Consider the following 14,942-nt stretch of genomic DNA (forward strand, 5'->3'; position numbering starts at 1 on the left):
TGGGTAGAAATTTCAGAATAGTAGCTATGAGGATCAATTTGCAATATGTCAGAATTTTTCATTGCATATTAAAAGTGTAAAATTAAATTGTTGTAAAGATATATCGATGGTAAGGATATCACATCCACAGTTGTCATCTTAGTCATCTTATTCTTACCCCTAAATGAAACTTCAGATAGATAATGAGACCAAAGAAAAATTATCTACAAATAAAGCTGCAGAGAAACAATATATGCAACAACTATAAATCCAAAGATGAAAAACAATATTCAGTGTTGCATTGATGAAAATTAACTTTAGTTTCAGAAGGGTGCTGTCCTAAAGGTAGCTCAATTTCACAATTTCTGGATAGCAGGACACCCCACATGATTCTGAGTTCACAACTCATGATAATGGATTGTGATCAGTGAATGAACAGAAGTCTCCCTAGACTAGCTATTCTTTCTCCATAAGGGCAATGAAGCAACCTAATGTATCTCTAGCCTCTCAACCATGTGTTTCTATAGGACGAGTTGTCACGGAGAGAAGCATCATGGGGTTTGTATTCCATAACATAGCTGTGGGGAAGCTTTAAGTGCCGTTTAATTGAATCTCTTAGAGCCATTACAGCCTGGCATCAAGGGGAGAAAAAGATACCAAACTTAATGTGTGAAACAAAAATTGATAACAAAGTTGCAATATTTGGCATTCAATAATCCCTAACCTGATGATCAGAAGCATTGCGGTTCCACACACTCAGTATATCTTCATTAAACCGGATGCTTAGGACAGCACCACATATGTTATCGCCATAGTCAAGTTGGTCACCCACCAAAGCCAGAACCTGCAAACACACGCCAAGTAAATAAGCATATATGATAAAACATCCATATTTGTGAAGGACTTTTACAAAGAAAGAAAAAGGTCCCTCATGCAAGTTATATTACAATGGGGTTAAAAAGAGATGGAAGTGCCACTAATCGAGAGAAACTAGCAATACCAAATATTTTCACTGCTCAAGACATACATTAATAATAGCAGGATATGTCATCATAAGAACATTAGACTGAACTCCATTACAGCGCATAGAAATATGAGATTATCTATTCTTTCTTACTGGAAGTAGTTACAGGAAAAAAATGATAGCCAAGGGTGAGAAGTTCTGACATTGGAAGTTTCAGGAACTTCAACTTCAAATAATAAATTGGCAAATGACAGAATGCAGGTTGGTAAAGAGGAAAACAAATGGCATGGCCATTTTTCTTATTATAACACAAAATAGCAGACTTCAATAAAAAAAAGTTTATTTTCTGTCTTCTTACCAGGTCTTCCCAAAACCGACCTGAGACAACCTTCTTGAATCTTATTATCCACTTACCACCATTGCAGTTAGCAGAGTCCTGAAAAATAGAAATTTTTATAATAATTATGAACCATGTTACATACTGTTTTCAAGATTTACAAGCTCTTAAGATCATACAATGCAAAGAAACCAACTAAAAATAGGCCATCAAAAAGCATAAGAAATTGCAGGATCAAGGTTCAAATTTTTACCTCCCAAAGTGGGCGGATTCCTTCCTTGAAAAGATGCAAATCAGTGGGACTTGGTAAAGAAGAAGGACGAGCCAAGTGGCAATAGCATACCCAAAAGCCTTCAACCTAGATAGACATTATGCTCAGATACCAAATCAACAACTGAACTAAACAAAATTGCATATAAACTATGGATTCAGGCTGAATATCAATTGGCACTAGCATCTCATATTTTAACACTCACCGTGCTGAAGTCTACAATTTTCCTTATGTTGTCTTCATATGAAGTTTGAGTTCGAACGCCAGGTGTTCGACGAGTGTACCAAAAGACAAACTTGTTCTGTTCATAGGAATTTAAAACAAGTCCCAAAGAATCATAAGAACCTTAAAAGCCTTAAAAAGAAGAACAAGTCCTGGATGTTAGTCACGTTTTGAGGGAAAAATGAAAATACAGCAAAGGTTGCCAAATGTGGCAACATCACAGACATAGAATAACCCAAAAGCAAGCAATCTTTCCTATTATGATTCTTTCAACAGAAAATTTCTTCCTTTTCATAGTCTCATAAGAACAATAGTGAAAGTACGCTGATTTCTTCCCACAAAAGCGATGGGCATTACCGACTCATTTGGGAAAAAAAGTGCCAGGCCAATATTATAAGAAAAAAAACTCTGATAAAGATTCAGAACATTCTGATCTTCATTTGGATTAAAGAAGAAGGCGCTCCTAAAATTACATCAACACACAAGTTCTTGGAGGCATTATCAATAAAAAAGTGTTTTTTTATAGATAGATCTATGCCAAACTCCTTCTGTTCCATTTCTTGCCCTAATTACGAGACGTCGGACAAAATCCAATCAATCAATCAAGAGGGGGATGAAGAAGAGACCTTGAGAGGATGAAGACCGGTTTTGAGGTCACGAGCAAGGCGTTCTTCGGCGTCTTTGTTGTCATTGTTATTGTTATCCGCCGATTCAACAACCGATTGAGTATTATTATCCAATTCCTTCTCCTTCTTCTCTGCAATTTCCATCTCTATCCGTTTTTTCTCCGCTCAAAACCGTAATTCTCTCTTTGAAGAATAAAATAAAATCCGACGGGAGAGAAGACGTTCTGTTGCTGTTTTTGTTTCTTCGAAACGGCAGCTTTTAAGTTCTACGCACTGCATTGACTTCTTCTAGTTCCTAAAAATAGGCCTGCAAATTTCGTTACAACCCCTAAAATTTAATAACTAACAAATTCACCCTACTTTATGGTTTTATACCGGACAATCTTCGCGCGTTGCAACTCTGCTCTCTTCTTTTTTCGACCTCAGTCTTTAAAACCCTAAACCCTACTCTTTCATTGTAAAATTCCAAGGTATCTACTATGTCTCTCCTTTTCTTTTTCTTGTTTTGTTTGGTTGCTGACAAAATTTTGCGGAAAGTGAAGAGATTAACATTTCTGCCTGTTTGGGTATAAATTCCAGTTTGCTGTCGCTTTACTTGAAATGGGTTTCTTCTTGTCTCATTTGTAGAAAATTAAAATAATGAGGAGATTTCGAAGGTTGCCTTTTTTTCATTCCAATTTTCTCGAAATTCTGTGTTCTTGGCGTTATTTTCTGTGCACGGACTTAGTGTTTGGTACTGTGGAACTGCCTCTAGCTGCACTCCGAGTACACCCACCCTAGGGGTTCAGCTTTGCGTATAACTTTTTATAGGCTTAGGGTCAATGGTTCATTCTGCTTTGGACTCATTAAGAGAGCTGCTCCAGATGCCAACCAGTTTGTGCAGGATGGCCTAATCTATTGCTCTACCCTGAACTCCCCACTCCTGGAGTAAATCCTCACCCTTGATCTCAACACGAAACCAACAACTTCTAAGCCCTTGTCATGCTGCCCATCTCACTATGATTTCACTTTGGGCCGTGACAATTTACTTGGAATTCTGTTACCTTCTGGTCACGCGTGATTAAATTTCTGTGTTCTGTATTGAGCTTACATACTTACGTTAGTTGTTCTGAAAGTGATGTGTTTAATTGTAAAATAAAAGGGAAGTGCTGTATGGTATAATGCTCTTATAAATTGCTCCTTTGGTATAATGCTCTTATAAATTGCTCCTTTGGCCATGGAATGTTAGTTTCTGAAGGAAATTTAAAACAATGGAAGGCAAAGAAAAAAAAAATTGCTTGAAGTTATCTGCCTGAAGTCATCAATTTGATGAGTGTTCATTATCATTTCATTTTATTTGCATCCAATTTTCACTTGTATTTCTGATAATAAATTTCTTCATATGTTGATTGTTAAGCTAGACATTGGAGATGATTTCTTGACTAATTAGCTCTTACCAATTTATGTTTTGCAGATTGGCAACTTTATTCTTTATTTCTTAGTTTGTTTATTTTGGTTTTTGACATTATCAGTTCAAGGACGTATTTAGCTTCAGAAGGTTCTTGTGTTCATATTCAGGAATTTGCTTTTAACTTGCTTGGAGGCAACAATTCCTGTTACCTGTATGAAGCCATGTCAAGTGCAAAGGATTTTAAATGATGCTGTTATGTCTTTTTGATGTCATCGCCTCACAATAATCCTTTTTTGTTTTAGCTTTGAAGCTTCTGATTGCTACATCATTTTGAAAAATGACACTGTCTCTTCCTGTTTCTTCCCATAGGGATATTTTTCTCAATTTCAGCTTTGTCTCATCAACTCCTTTGTGGAAACTAGGAAATGGTAAACTATGTTATCAAACTCTTAAGAAGCCTTCAAATATCTCTTTTCCAATTTCATGTACATTACCAAATATTGTTAGGAGTCCTTCGCTAGACAAGCATGTAGTGAAGCAAAACAAAATTCGTTTTGTTCAAAAGCTGAAAACACTTTTACTTTCCAAGCCAAAACACTATATTCCTCTACACATTCTTGCCAAATGTAGATCCTATCTTTGCCTTCCAAAGCCTCGCTCTATCCTCTCAATGATCCATCGCTACCCAACAATATTTGAACTCTTCACAATTCCTATGCCGCCAACACCACTAAATGCAACAAAATCAGGCTATCAACTATGTGTTCGTTTGACCACAAATGCAGCAGCCCTTGCCACACAGGAAATGAATCTCAAGTCGGCCATGTCCATCACTTTGGCCAACAAAGTCCAGAAGCTTCTCATGCTATCTACTCATCACCGGCTTCTTCTTTCAAAATTGCTTCACATTGCCCCAGATCTTGGGCTACTACCTAATTTTCGGTCTCGCCTCTGCAATGACTTTCCCGATAAATTCAAGATTGTTGACACCTCTTATGGCCGAGCTCTTGAGCTTGTATCATGGGACCAAGATCTGGCATGTATTTTGCCTTCTCCTGATATGAATCCACATGGATTGATCGTAGACAGGCCTTTAAAGTTCAAGCACTTGAGACTTCGAAAGGGATTGAATTTGAAAAGACGTCACCGGGATTTTTTGATAAAGTTTGGAGAACTACCAAGTGTATGCCCCTATAACACTTCTATAGAAGAGCTAGCTAAGGAGTCTCTTGAAGCTGAGAAGAGAGCCTGTGCTCTGCTGAGAGAGGTGCTTAATATGATGGTTGAGAAGAGAACTTTAATCGATCATCTGACTCACTTTAGGAAGGAATTTGGGCTTCCAAATAAGTTGAGGGCACTGATTTTGAGGCATCCAGAGTTATTCTATGTGAGCTTGAAAGGCCTAAGGAATTCTGTGCTGTTGGTGGAGTGTTTTGATGATAAAGGTGTACTTTTAGAGAAAGATGAAACTTTGGTGATAAAAGAACAGTTGATGGAGTTGATTAGGGAAGGGAAGAGGATGAGACGAGAGAGGAGAAAAAATAGGATTTATGGAAATTACATTGATCAAAATGATTCTGATGTTGATGATGAAGATGATGAGCATGATGATGAATTTGATGATGATGGATTTGAGAAATTGTTCGATTCAGAAAATTCAGATTTGGACCATCATTTTGATGATGAAAAGTTTGAGCTGCGGGATCATTGGAACAATGGAGAACTTTGGACTGCAGATACTTCCTCAGCGCTTATCGATACGGATGGAAACTGTATAAAACCTTGGTAGTAATCAAGAATGTGTACATATTTTTCCAAAAATTTCTTAGTCTTCAAAAGCTTCTATATTCCTTAAACGATGTAACTCTTACATGAAACTTAGAAAATCATTTTATTCAAGTCATTTAAGGTATCCTACACTCTTGTATGTAACAATTTGAGGTAGATTCAGCAACTTTGTCTCTTAAAGCTCTTGGTCCTGTATCTCCTTTTGATTACTGCTCAACTGATAGTGCAATTCAGAGATTGAAATGCTCACTGTAAACTCTAGGCAATTTTAACAGCAATGATTTTAGCTCTGCAAACCAGACAAATGTGCTTTCCATTTTAATTTATTTATCCCTATTTTGCAATTCCATCTTTTTTTTAAATGTGCTCTCCATTACATATTCATGTTTCATTGTTAAGAATCCGCCTAGATTCAGGAAGAGACCCTTAACATGAACTGAGTTGAAGAGAGAAAAATCAGGTTACTCAAATATTCAAGACCTATAACTTTTTCCATCTTCATATACTTCTGCCCAAATGATTCAATTTACTAGATTCTTATTAAGGGTCATCGTTTACTGTGTGTGGCCATATTTCTTATTCCCCTCTTCTATAAGACTATCTCCCATCTACAAGCTTCTTTCCTTGAATGTGCAATCATGTGTAAATGTTCTCTTCTCACCAATTCTTTTGGTGACAGTAAATATATATTCTGTCTAGCAAGAGTTTGAAGTTCAGATTCTCTGTATTTTGTAATGCACTTTGTAAGAAATTATGGAGATCTCATTAATGCTCTCATTCAATTTCTCTGGAGTGAATGTTGTCCGATGTCGTTGGCCATGGTACACTATTTCTTTGGATTTAGTGGTTTATGGATTGCCTCATCGGTTTTCTTGACAGAACGTTTGCTGAATTCTTTGGCAAAGAACATTGTCTAGTTCAGAACTTTGTTGAAGCTATAAAACATAAATACTGAATCTATGTCTTCAGTATTATTCTCTGGATTTTTTTCACGAGGAACCTGACTTGTGTAGCCCTACCATCAAGCCAGTAAACCCAGGAGACTAGTCCATTAACACCCCTCCAATGCCTTTCATTCCTTTACAAGTATATAAGAAGACGACATTATGTGCATTCAAATTCATTTGTGAGAGTGTGAAATCAAAACTAAGTCCCCTAACTCCACATTTGAGATTCTACGTCTTAACCAATTATTCATCTCATGGTGGGTTTCCCTTGGAATATTGCTTTACAATTACAAGCAAAATAATTTTAAAAAAATTTCCAACTGAATGTAAATGAAAAAAAACAGCAGCAGATGCTTGGCTTTCTAGAATTCTTCAGTTAAATTTTGTATGAAATATTTCTCTGACATGTACGCTGTCCAGTAATACTCCTCTTCATCCAAGCAAAATAATCTTCTTCTAAATGGATGCATGTAGATAGATCTAATAAACTATAGACTCTGTGTAGTTTATTAATATTTTATTTGAATTGAACTATGAGCTTATCAAGCCCACACTAACATCAAACTTGAACTTGAACTTGTTTGCAGCCCTAAACACAACTAACCTTATCTGCCTGTACACTATATTTCTTCTAACAGGTTAATAACAAAAATATCATGACATAACATATTTTCAAAAAGCAAGCATTGTCACACTGTCTGTTAGGTGCTCGGTTTAGGCGAGCTCTCACTCGGCCTCTGCCTCGTCGCGGAATGGTTCCTGACGTGAAGAAGCTCTCAAGGAGGTTACAATTCAATATTTATAGAGTATATTTTGGTGGAAAGATTAGTCTACTGTTTTTCATTAATCTCTCCTTTTTATACAGTTTTTGAGAAAGCTGAAAATAACTAATTAACACGTCTCCTACGAAACTGGGAAAATGCTGAAAGCTGAAAATAACTAAACAACACGTCTCCTACGAAACTGGGAAAATGCTGAAAATGGCCATAGATCATGGCTGCAACAGAAAGCAATAACATAACAGAAATTGAAAAGGGTCATAACTGCAGAATAAGGGTGCTGAATTCTTGGCCACGTAACATTCCACCCCCCTTGAAAAGGGTCTTGTCCGCAAGGCCGTTAAGGAACGTGATTCATGTTTGCGTCATCACTGATCTCTGGCAAGGACTCCACCACGACATGATTCTTGAGCTGCTTCTTGATTAATGAAATGTGCACAACCGGGTGAACTTTACTCCCTTCAGGTAAGAGTAATTTGTAGGCCACTGGCCCGATACGCTCAATGATCTTGTAAGGGCCATAGTATTTTGCAGATAATTTATGTCGTCGATCCCCAGTCAAGGAATGCTGTCGGTACGGTTGTAGTTTAAGGTAGACCCAATCTCCTACTTCAAAGTGGCGTTCCTTCCTTCCTTGATCATATGTTGCCTTCATCCTTTCTTTGGTTTTAGTAAGTTGTTGGTGTAGCTGGCGTAAGACTTGATCCCTCTGTCGTAGCTCTTGGTCCACTTCGACGTCTTTGGCTGTTCCGAGTTCGTAGAAAGTCAAGACTGGTGGGGGTCGACCATAAACCACCTCAAACGGTGTAAACCCAGTGGAAGAATGCCAACTAGTATTGTAGCAAAACTCTGCCCAGGGTAGCCATCGGGTCCATTGTTTTGGGTGATTTCCTGTAAAACAGCGTAAGTACATTTCAAGGGTTCGGTTTGTTACCTCCGTTTGTCCGTCCGTCTGTGGGTGATATGATGAAGAGAAACGAAACTCTGTCCCTTGTAGCCGGAACAATTCTTTCCAGAATGAACTAGTGAATAAGGGGTCCCGATCGCTTACAATGGACTGTGGTACGCCGTATAATTTGAGGATATTCTCATAATATGCTTGGGCAGCATTATTTGCAGTGACTGGTGTTGCCATTGCAATGAAGTGTGCCATCTTAGACAATCGATCCACCACTACCATAATTATTGTTTTACCTCTAGAATTTGGAAGGCCGGTGATGAAATCCATGGAAACCTCAGTCCATACAATAGTGGGTGTTGGCAATGGTTGGAGAAGCCCGGATGGTGTGCCTTGTTCTCTCTTATTCCTTTGGCAAATATCACATGCTTTAATGGTTTCCAATACCTGTTTCTTCATTCCTTGCCAATAGAATTGGGATCGTATGCGTTGAAGGGTTTTGTGGAGCCCTTCGTGAGTGGCAGAATGGAAACCTTGAATGACGTCCATTATTAACGGAGAAGAGGGTAGCAAGTAAATCCGTTCTTTGTAAAAAAGTATTCCATCCTTGCATGCCCATGGTCCAAGCAATTCCCCTTCTTGGAACAATTTATGCAATCTTTGCATCTCTACATGGCTTTTGTTTTCTTCTTGAATGGTTTCTAGCCAGATAGGGACTAACACTGATATTGCCATCATTTGTGTTGGTTCTTCTCTTCTGGAGAGAGCATCTGCTACCGAGTTCTCTTTCCCTTGCTTGTATTCAATGGAAAAGTCATAGCCCATGAGTTTACTAAGCCACCTTTGTTGAGCTGGAGTGGTGATTCTTTGGCTCCATAAATATTTTAGACTTTTGTGGTCGGTACGAACCACAAATGTCCTTCCTAGAAGGTAGGGTCGCCATTTCTGTACTGCAAGCACTAGTGCCAACATTTCTTTATCATAGGTGGATAAAGTTGCATTCCTCCCTTTTAGAGCTTGGCTAAAGAAGGCTATTGGTTTTTTTTCTTGAGTAAGCACTGCACCTACACCAAAATTAGAGGCATCACATTCAATAATAAAGGTTTTAGTGAAGTCAGGTAAAACCAATACCGATCCGTGTGTCATCACCCTTTTGATTTCCAAAAATGCACTTTCAGCTTTAGAAGACCACTGGAAGTTATTCTTTTTCAGCATATCAGTTAATGGTGCTGCAATCTTTCCGTAATCCTTGATAAATTTTCGATAGTACCCCGTCAGCCCCAAGAACCCCCGTAGTGCAGTAACTGAATTCGGCTTAGGCCAGTCTTTTATAGTCGCAATTTTGCTTGGTTCCATTCTTACTTCTCCTTCCTTGATAATGTGTCCCAGATACTGTACTTCTGTGGTTCCAAAACAACATTTTTCCTCTTTGACATAAAGTTGTTGGTCAGCTAAAATTGAGAATACTATTTGCAAATGTTGCAAATGTGATTCCCAAGTGGAGCTATATATCAAGATATCATCAAAAAAAACTAGGATAAATTTTCGCAAATAAGGTCGAAAAATGTCATTCATTAATGCCTGAAAAGTGGAAGGCGCATTAGAGAGTCCAAAAGGCATTACCAAAAATTCATAGTGCCCATCATGTGTGCGGAATGCCGTCTTTTCCACATCTGCAGGATGCATCAGTATCTGATGGTACCCAGCTCGCAAGTCTAGCTTGGAAAAATATTTGGCTCCATATAGTTCATCCAGTAGTTCGTCAATCACCGGTATGGGAAACTTATCCTTAATAGTAGCCAAATTGAGGGCTCTATAATCCACACAAAATCGCCATGACCCATCCTTCTTTTTGACCAGTAGTACCGGGGATGAGTATGGACTGGTGCTAGGTCTGATTATCCCACTTTCTAGCATTTCTTCCACCAACTTTTCTATTTCTTTCTTTTGGCAATATGGGTACCTGTAGGGCCTCACAGAGATAGGACCACTTCCTGGCTTTAAATTGATTTGATGACTGCGAGTCCGATTTGGGGGAAGGCCTTTTGGCTTCTGAAAAATTTGATAATATTGCTCAAAAATCTGGGTCAAACCTGAGTGCTGGCACTTGGTTCCAGAGATCAATATTGTCCCTTCCTTTGTTTCCTCTCCATCTCCATCTTTTTGTCCTGTAATCAGCTGCATCAAGGTCCCACGCCCTCCATTGGCCCGAAGTTCCTTCTCCATGTGGCGTCGGTTGATCGCCCGAGCTGTCGGGGTTCGTTCACCTGTGAGAATCACTGCTCGCCCTTGCCACTGAAATTCCACCGTCATCCTTGTGAAATCCCAGATAATTGGTCCAAGAGTTGTCAGCCACTGTGCTCCCAGCACGGCATCGCACCCCTCCAAGGCGATCACGAAAAATTCCACCTGGAATAAATTCCCTTGGATTTCGATTGGGGTATTTGGGAGGCTACCCATGCAAGGAAGTTTCTCACCGTTGGCTACCATCACACTCAGTCGTGCCCCTTCATCTGTTTTCAGCCCAAGTCGTGTCACCCATGCTCGATTGAGGAAATTGTGGGAGCTTCCAGTGTCCAATAGAACCACCAACGAACGCCCTTTAATCTTGGCCGGAACCCGCATGATTTGTGGTGCAATAGTCCCAGTGATGGCATGAAGGGAGATTTCGGCTACCTCTAGTTTGGTTTCAGATTCCTCCCCCACGTCAATATCTTCCTCGTCCTCTAGTTCGCAATCAATGAGAAATAGTCGTTTACAGCGGTGCCCTGGGGTGTAGGTTTCATCACAATTGTAGCATAGATTTCGACGCCGACGATCCTGGATTTCCTCAGCGGAAAGTCGCTTAATTGGTGGATTGGTAACGTGTTGTATCTGACTTGACATTTGTTTTTGTTTTTGGAGGTTTTGAGTGGTTTGGTTGTAGGTAATGTGTTTGGATTCTATGTTTGTGGGTTTTTTTTTATTCTGGTATTTGGATTCATAGAGGCGTGCAAGACCAGCAGCGTGTGGGAGAGTTTGTGGATTTGCAGCCCGCACATCAGCTCGGATGGTCTCTCGAAGGCCGCTGACGAAGCAGCTGATCTGTTGTTGTTCTGTTAGCGAACCAGCTCTTACAAGAAGCCGATCAAATTGAGTGTGGTATTCGCGAACTGACCCCATCTGTGTGAGCTTGGTGAGCTCTCCGTAGAAATCATCCAGAAGTGTTGGTCCGTAACGCTCATTTATCGCTTGCTTGAACTCCTCCCAAGTAACCCATACTCGAATTCCTCTGAAGGATTGAAACCAGAGATGTACTCCTCCTTCTAAGTGATATGCGGCTAATGGAACTTTCTCATTTAGAGGAGTCTTGTGGAAGGCAAAGAATTGCTCCGCCCGATCGATCCAAGTGATGGGGTCTTCAGTGCCATCATATCGTGGAAAATCCAAACGAACTACCCGTGGTACGATCGTTCCTTGTGCTTGCTGAAAATTGGAATGTTGTTGTGATGTCCCAATTTCAGTTCTTCTTGAACTCAGCTCATCCATTTGTGTTTGCAATTGAATAAACATCTCATGCATCTCACGCTGCATTTGCATCATTTGTTGCTGGGTTGCTTGAAGGTTTTCCTCCATTGGCTGTTTCGATGGATTACGGTGGGTGGCGCCATTGTCGGATCCCTGCTCTGATACCATGTTGTTAGGTGCTCGGTTTAGGCGAGCTCTCACTCGGCCTCTGCCTCGTCGCGGAATGGTTCCTGACGTGAAGAAGCTCTCAAGGAGGTTACAATTCAATATTTATAGAGTATATTTTGGTGGAAAGATTAGTCTACTGTTTTTCATTAATCTCTCCTTTTTATACAGTTTTTGAGAAAGCTGAAAATAACTAATTAACACGTCTCCTACGAAACTGGGAAAATGCTGAAAGCTGAAAATAACTAAACAACACGTCTCCTACGAAACTGGGAAAATGCTGAAAATGGCCATAGATCATGGCTGCAACAGAAAGCAATAACATAACAGAAATTGAAAAGGGTCATAACTGCAGAATAAGGGTGCTGAATTCTTGGCCACGTAACACTGTCACATCAGTGCTGAGTAATTATACATCAATTCATCTTCCATGTCAGCTTCTAGTCAGCACTGCTTTCTTCTGGGCACATAAAGGTTTATTTTATAAAAGTTTCTGCATAAACTTAACAAACACTCAAAAGAGTTGATGGGAGCTGTTTCTGTCTAAACCTAACGCAACGCATGACCAAGTATGTAATGAAGAACTAAAAAAGAAAGCAGATTCTAGTGAAGAAACAGACCTTGCTTGGCAAATAATGGATATCCACTTGCAATTTTATAATGAGAAACATACTCTTTTGCAGTCAATATTTTGAGTTTTATAAAGGGTGGTCCCTCAGCTTATATCATAAGTACCAAAAGATGTATCTTTCCATTTCAGACAGCCCGGAATATTTATTTCCATCTTTACAAAAATCAAAGGAAAAAGACGATGAAACTGATAGGCAGTCCAAGTTGCATAATTTACAGGAAAGAAGAAAAGAAAATGTACTTTTATGTGAGAGTTTCACCTGGGTTTAATGTTATTTTCAATTCTACATCATGTAAATTTTAAATCTTTTTCACTACTTTTTTATCCACCTGACCAAGAATTAGGGTATAGCTACATAGTGGCCTACCAAAATGGTGAATCAGCTGTTTTTTTATCAACATTGTTCGTTTGTAGTGGGGTTATAAATCTACTCTCGATCGGATCAAGCAGTTCAACGGCGTTCTGGTGTCACTGCAGCTTGACAATGTTATCAAGAGGATATCAATCATTAGATTTGTCAAGAAGGTTTCATACAAAGTACTCAAGTACTGTCTGAGTTACATGAAAATAAAGCCATATAATTTGCATTCTTTTTTCACCAGAAAATGAACTTTGTATATCAGGACGATAAACTGATATAAGTAGCTAAGGAAGAATCTGCGCAATAAAATAATGCAAAGGAACAAGCTTTTGTCTTGTTATGCAAGTAGAGGGTAGAACCAGCGCAGCGTGCACGATAAGATATTCTTTGTTTTGCTAGGTCTATAGGGTGACCAGGTCTACTTCACGTTAGAGATAAAAGTCATCTATGGCTGTTGGCTGATAATTCTAATGTTTAAACTCTAGTATTTGGGATCATCTAGAGGATCATTTTGGTGATTCCAAGTGGCAACTCTAGGTTCCTTCAAGACTTTCTTGTCATATTTTGACTTGGTTGTAATTTGCAAAGAGAAGACAAGTTCTTTGCCTTGAATTAATATATCAAAGGTTGTCCCCCCAAGGATGTAGTTTCTGTAATGACTTCTATGTCCTCACACTGCAAAACTTAATCTTTCTATTCTCGTCAGTGGTGTTGAGTTCATATGTCTTTGAGTGTTTGTTTTGATGGAAATGAGAGTACTAACTGCTAAATGTTCAAGCCAAAGCTAGGGTATATTAGGAAGAAGAAAATTTTTTTGGAGTACGTAGGATGTCCATCAAAATATAATAATAATAAAGTATAAAAGATAACAAAAACAAGCAAACAAATGAAAATGACCCTAAATGCCTGTACTCGAAAACTCAAAACTTGATATAAATCCTCCTTGTTATTGACAAGGAAACCAAGAATATGTTGACAAGCTCTTTATACATTTAAGAGCCGCAGCAGTTTCCTGCATTCCGTAAAATCAACATTCATCCTTCTTTCTGTGCAGACTTTCAATGGAAATTCAGTTTCAGCAACAAAAGCAGCAGCAACGACAAGGCATTCCACTTAACAAAGTAAACAAGTTCAAGGGAAGAAATAATAAAAGCAACAGCAATAACAAGTTTGTTGGTGTGAGACAGAGACCTTCTGGTAGATGGGTTGCTGAGATCAAGGACACAACAAAAAAGATAAGGGTCTGGCTTGGCACCTTTGAAACTGCTGAAGAAGCTGCTCGAGCTTATGATGAAGCTGCCTGCCTTCTCCGCGGATCCAATACTCGAACAAATTTCGCTACCAATGCAAACTTCGATTCTCCTCTTGCTTCTCGGATTCGAAATCTAGTTAACAACAAAAAAAGAGGTAAACAACAAGGTGTTCAACATGTTCCTCCTAACACCACAGTTAGTACTACCACTAGTGCTACTTCTAGCAGTAGTTGCATAAGCAGTGGTGGCATGACCAGTGAATATTCACCTTCTGGTAATATTGCTCGAGACTCTCAGTTGTTTGATGATGCTTATAAACCAGATTTAAGTAACTGCACCAAGGATTTTGAGTTAGGTTCTTATCAATCCGATCTTTCATCTGGATTCGGAAATGGGGTTGATCGATTTTTATTTACTCAAGAGCTGTTGGATTTTCCAGAGAACAGTGCTTCCCCTGAGGCTAAGCACTTAGAGTTCACAGAATTTGACAGGATGAAAGTTGAAAGGCAAATTTCAGCTTCCCTTTATGCCATTAATGGAGTTCAAGAGTACATGGATGCTGTCCATGATCCTGCTGAAGCTTTTTGGGACCTTCCACCATTGTGTTCATTGTTCTGTCAGATATGATCATGGTTAAAAGTACCTATGAAATGTTCTCTCTATGTTTAATCTTTGTTATTGTTTCTTTCATCAGAATGAAAAAAGTATATATGATTTAGGATTTGTTATCAGGTTACAGTAGCAGATGGAATTTCGAAGAGATTAGTTTGTCTTTCCTCAACTTGTTCTTGCAGGATAATTTTTATTATTGCAATAGAAAAATA

General features: G+C 39.0%; 3 protein-coding genes across 3 annotated transcripts; 2 read left to right on the forward strand and 1 right to left on the reverse strand.

Annotated features, from left to right (window-relative positions):
- Window positions 1-256: 256 nt before the first annotated feature.
- LOC123209426 (eukaryotic translation initiation factor NCBP-like) lies at window positions 257-2,546 on the reverse strand. The gene is made up of 6 exons (XM_044627488.1): window positions 2,400-2,546; window positions 1,757-1,852; window positions 1,534-1,638; window positions 1,302-1,379; window positions 704-823; window positions 257-610 (listed from the first exon to the last, which is right to left on the reverse strand). The coding sequence occupies exons 1-6, from the start codon at window positions 2,541-2,543 to the stop codon at window positions 479-481; spliced, it is 675 nt and encodes a 224-aa protein (XP_044483423.1). The 5' UTR covers window positions 2,544-2,546; the 3' UTR covers window positions 257-478.
- A 228-nt stretch (window positions 2,547-2,774) lies between these two features.
- LOC123209424 (protein WHAT'S THIS FACTOR 1 homolog, chloroplastic) lies at window positions 2,775-5,757 on the forward strand. The gene is made up of 2 exons (XM_044627486.1): window positions 2,775-2,869; window positions 3,853-5,757. Exon 2 carries the CDS (start codon window positions 4,127-4,129, stop codon window positions 5,576-5,578), a length of 1,452 nt encoding a protein of 483 aa, XP_044483421.1. The 5' UTR covers window positions 2,775-2,869; window positions 3,853-4,126; the 3' UTR covers window positions 5,579-5,757.
- An 8,007-nt stretch (window positions 5,758-13,764) lies between these two features.
- On the forward strand, window positions 13,765-14,933 carry LOC123209051 (ethylene-responsive transcription factor ERN1-like). The gene has a single exon (XM_044626778.1). The coding sequence runs from the start codon at window positions 13,927-13,929 to the stop codon at window positions 14,743-14,745; it is 819 nt and encodes a 272-aa protein (XP_044482713.1). The 5' UTR covers window positions 13,765-13,926; the 3' UTR covers window positions 14,746-14,933.
- Window positions 14,934-14,942: the final 9 nt, after the last annotated feature.

The sequence above is a fragment of the Mangifera indica genome, chromosome 2, assembly GCF_011075055.1.
Source record: "Mangifera indica cultivar Alphonso chromosome 2, CATAS_Mindica_2.1, whole genome shotgun sequence".
NCBI classification, from domain to species: domain Eukaryota; kingdom Viridiplantae; phylum Streptophyta; class Magnoliopsida; order Sapindales; family Anacardiaceae; genus Mangifera; species Mangifera indica.

Bases quoted from the DNA above. Each gene is read 5' to 3' on its own strand.
- LOC123209426 (XM_044627488.1), bottom strand. From the start codon at position 2,543: ATGGAAATTGCAGAGAAGAAGGAGAAGGAATTGGATAATAATACTCAA. The intron at 1,853-2,399 runs GTCTCTTCTTCA...TCCTATGAACAG, and splicing joins CCGGTCTTCATCCTCTCAAG to AACAAGTTTGTCTTTTGGTA. The intron at 1,639-1,756 runs GTGAGTGTTAAA...ATGTCTATCTAG, and splicing joins AAATTGTAGACTTCAGCACG to GTTGAAGGCTTTTGGGTATG.
- LOC123209424 (XM_044627486.1), top strand. From the start codon at position 4,127: ATGACACTGTCTCTTCCTGTTTCTTCCCATAGGGATATTTTTCTCAAT.
- LOC123209051 (XM_044626778.1), top strand. From the start codon at position 13,927: ATGGAAATTCAGTTTCAGCAACAAAAGCAGCAGCAACGACAAGGCATT.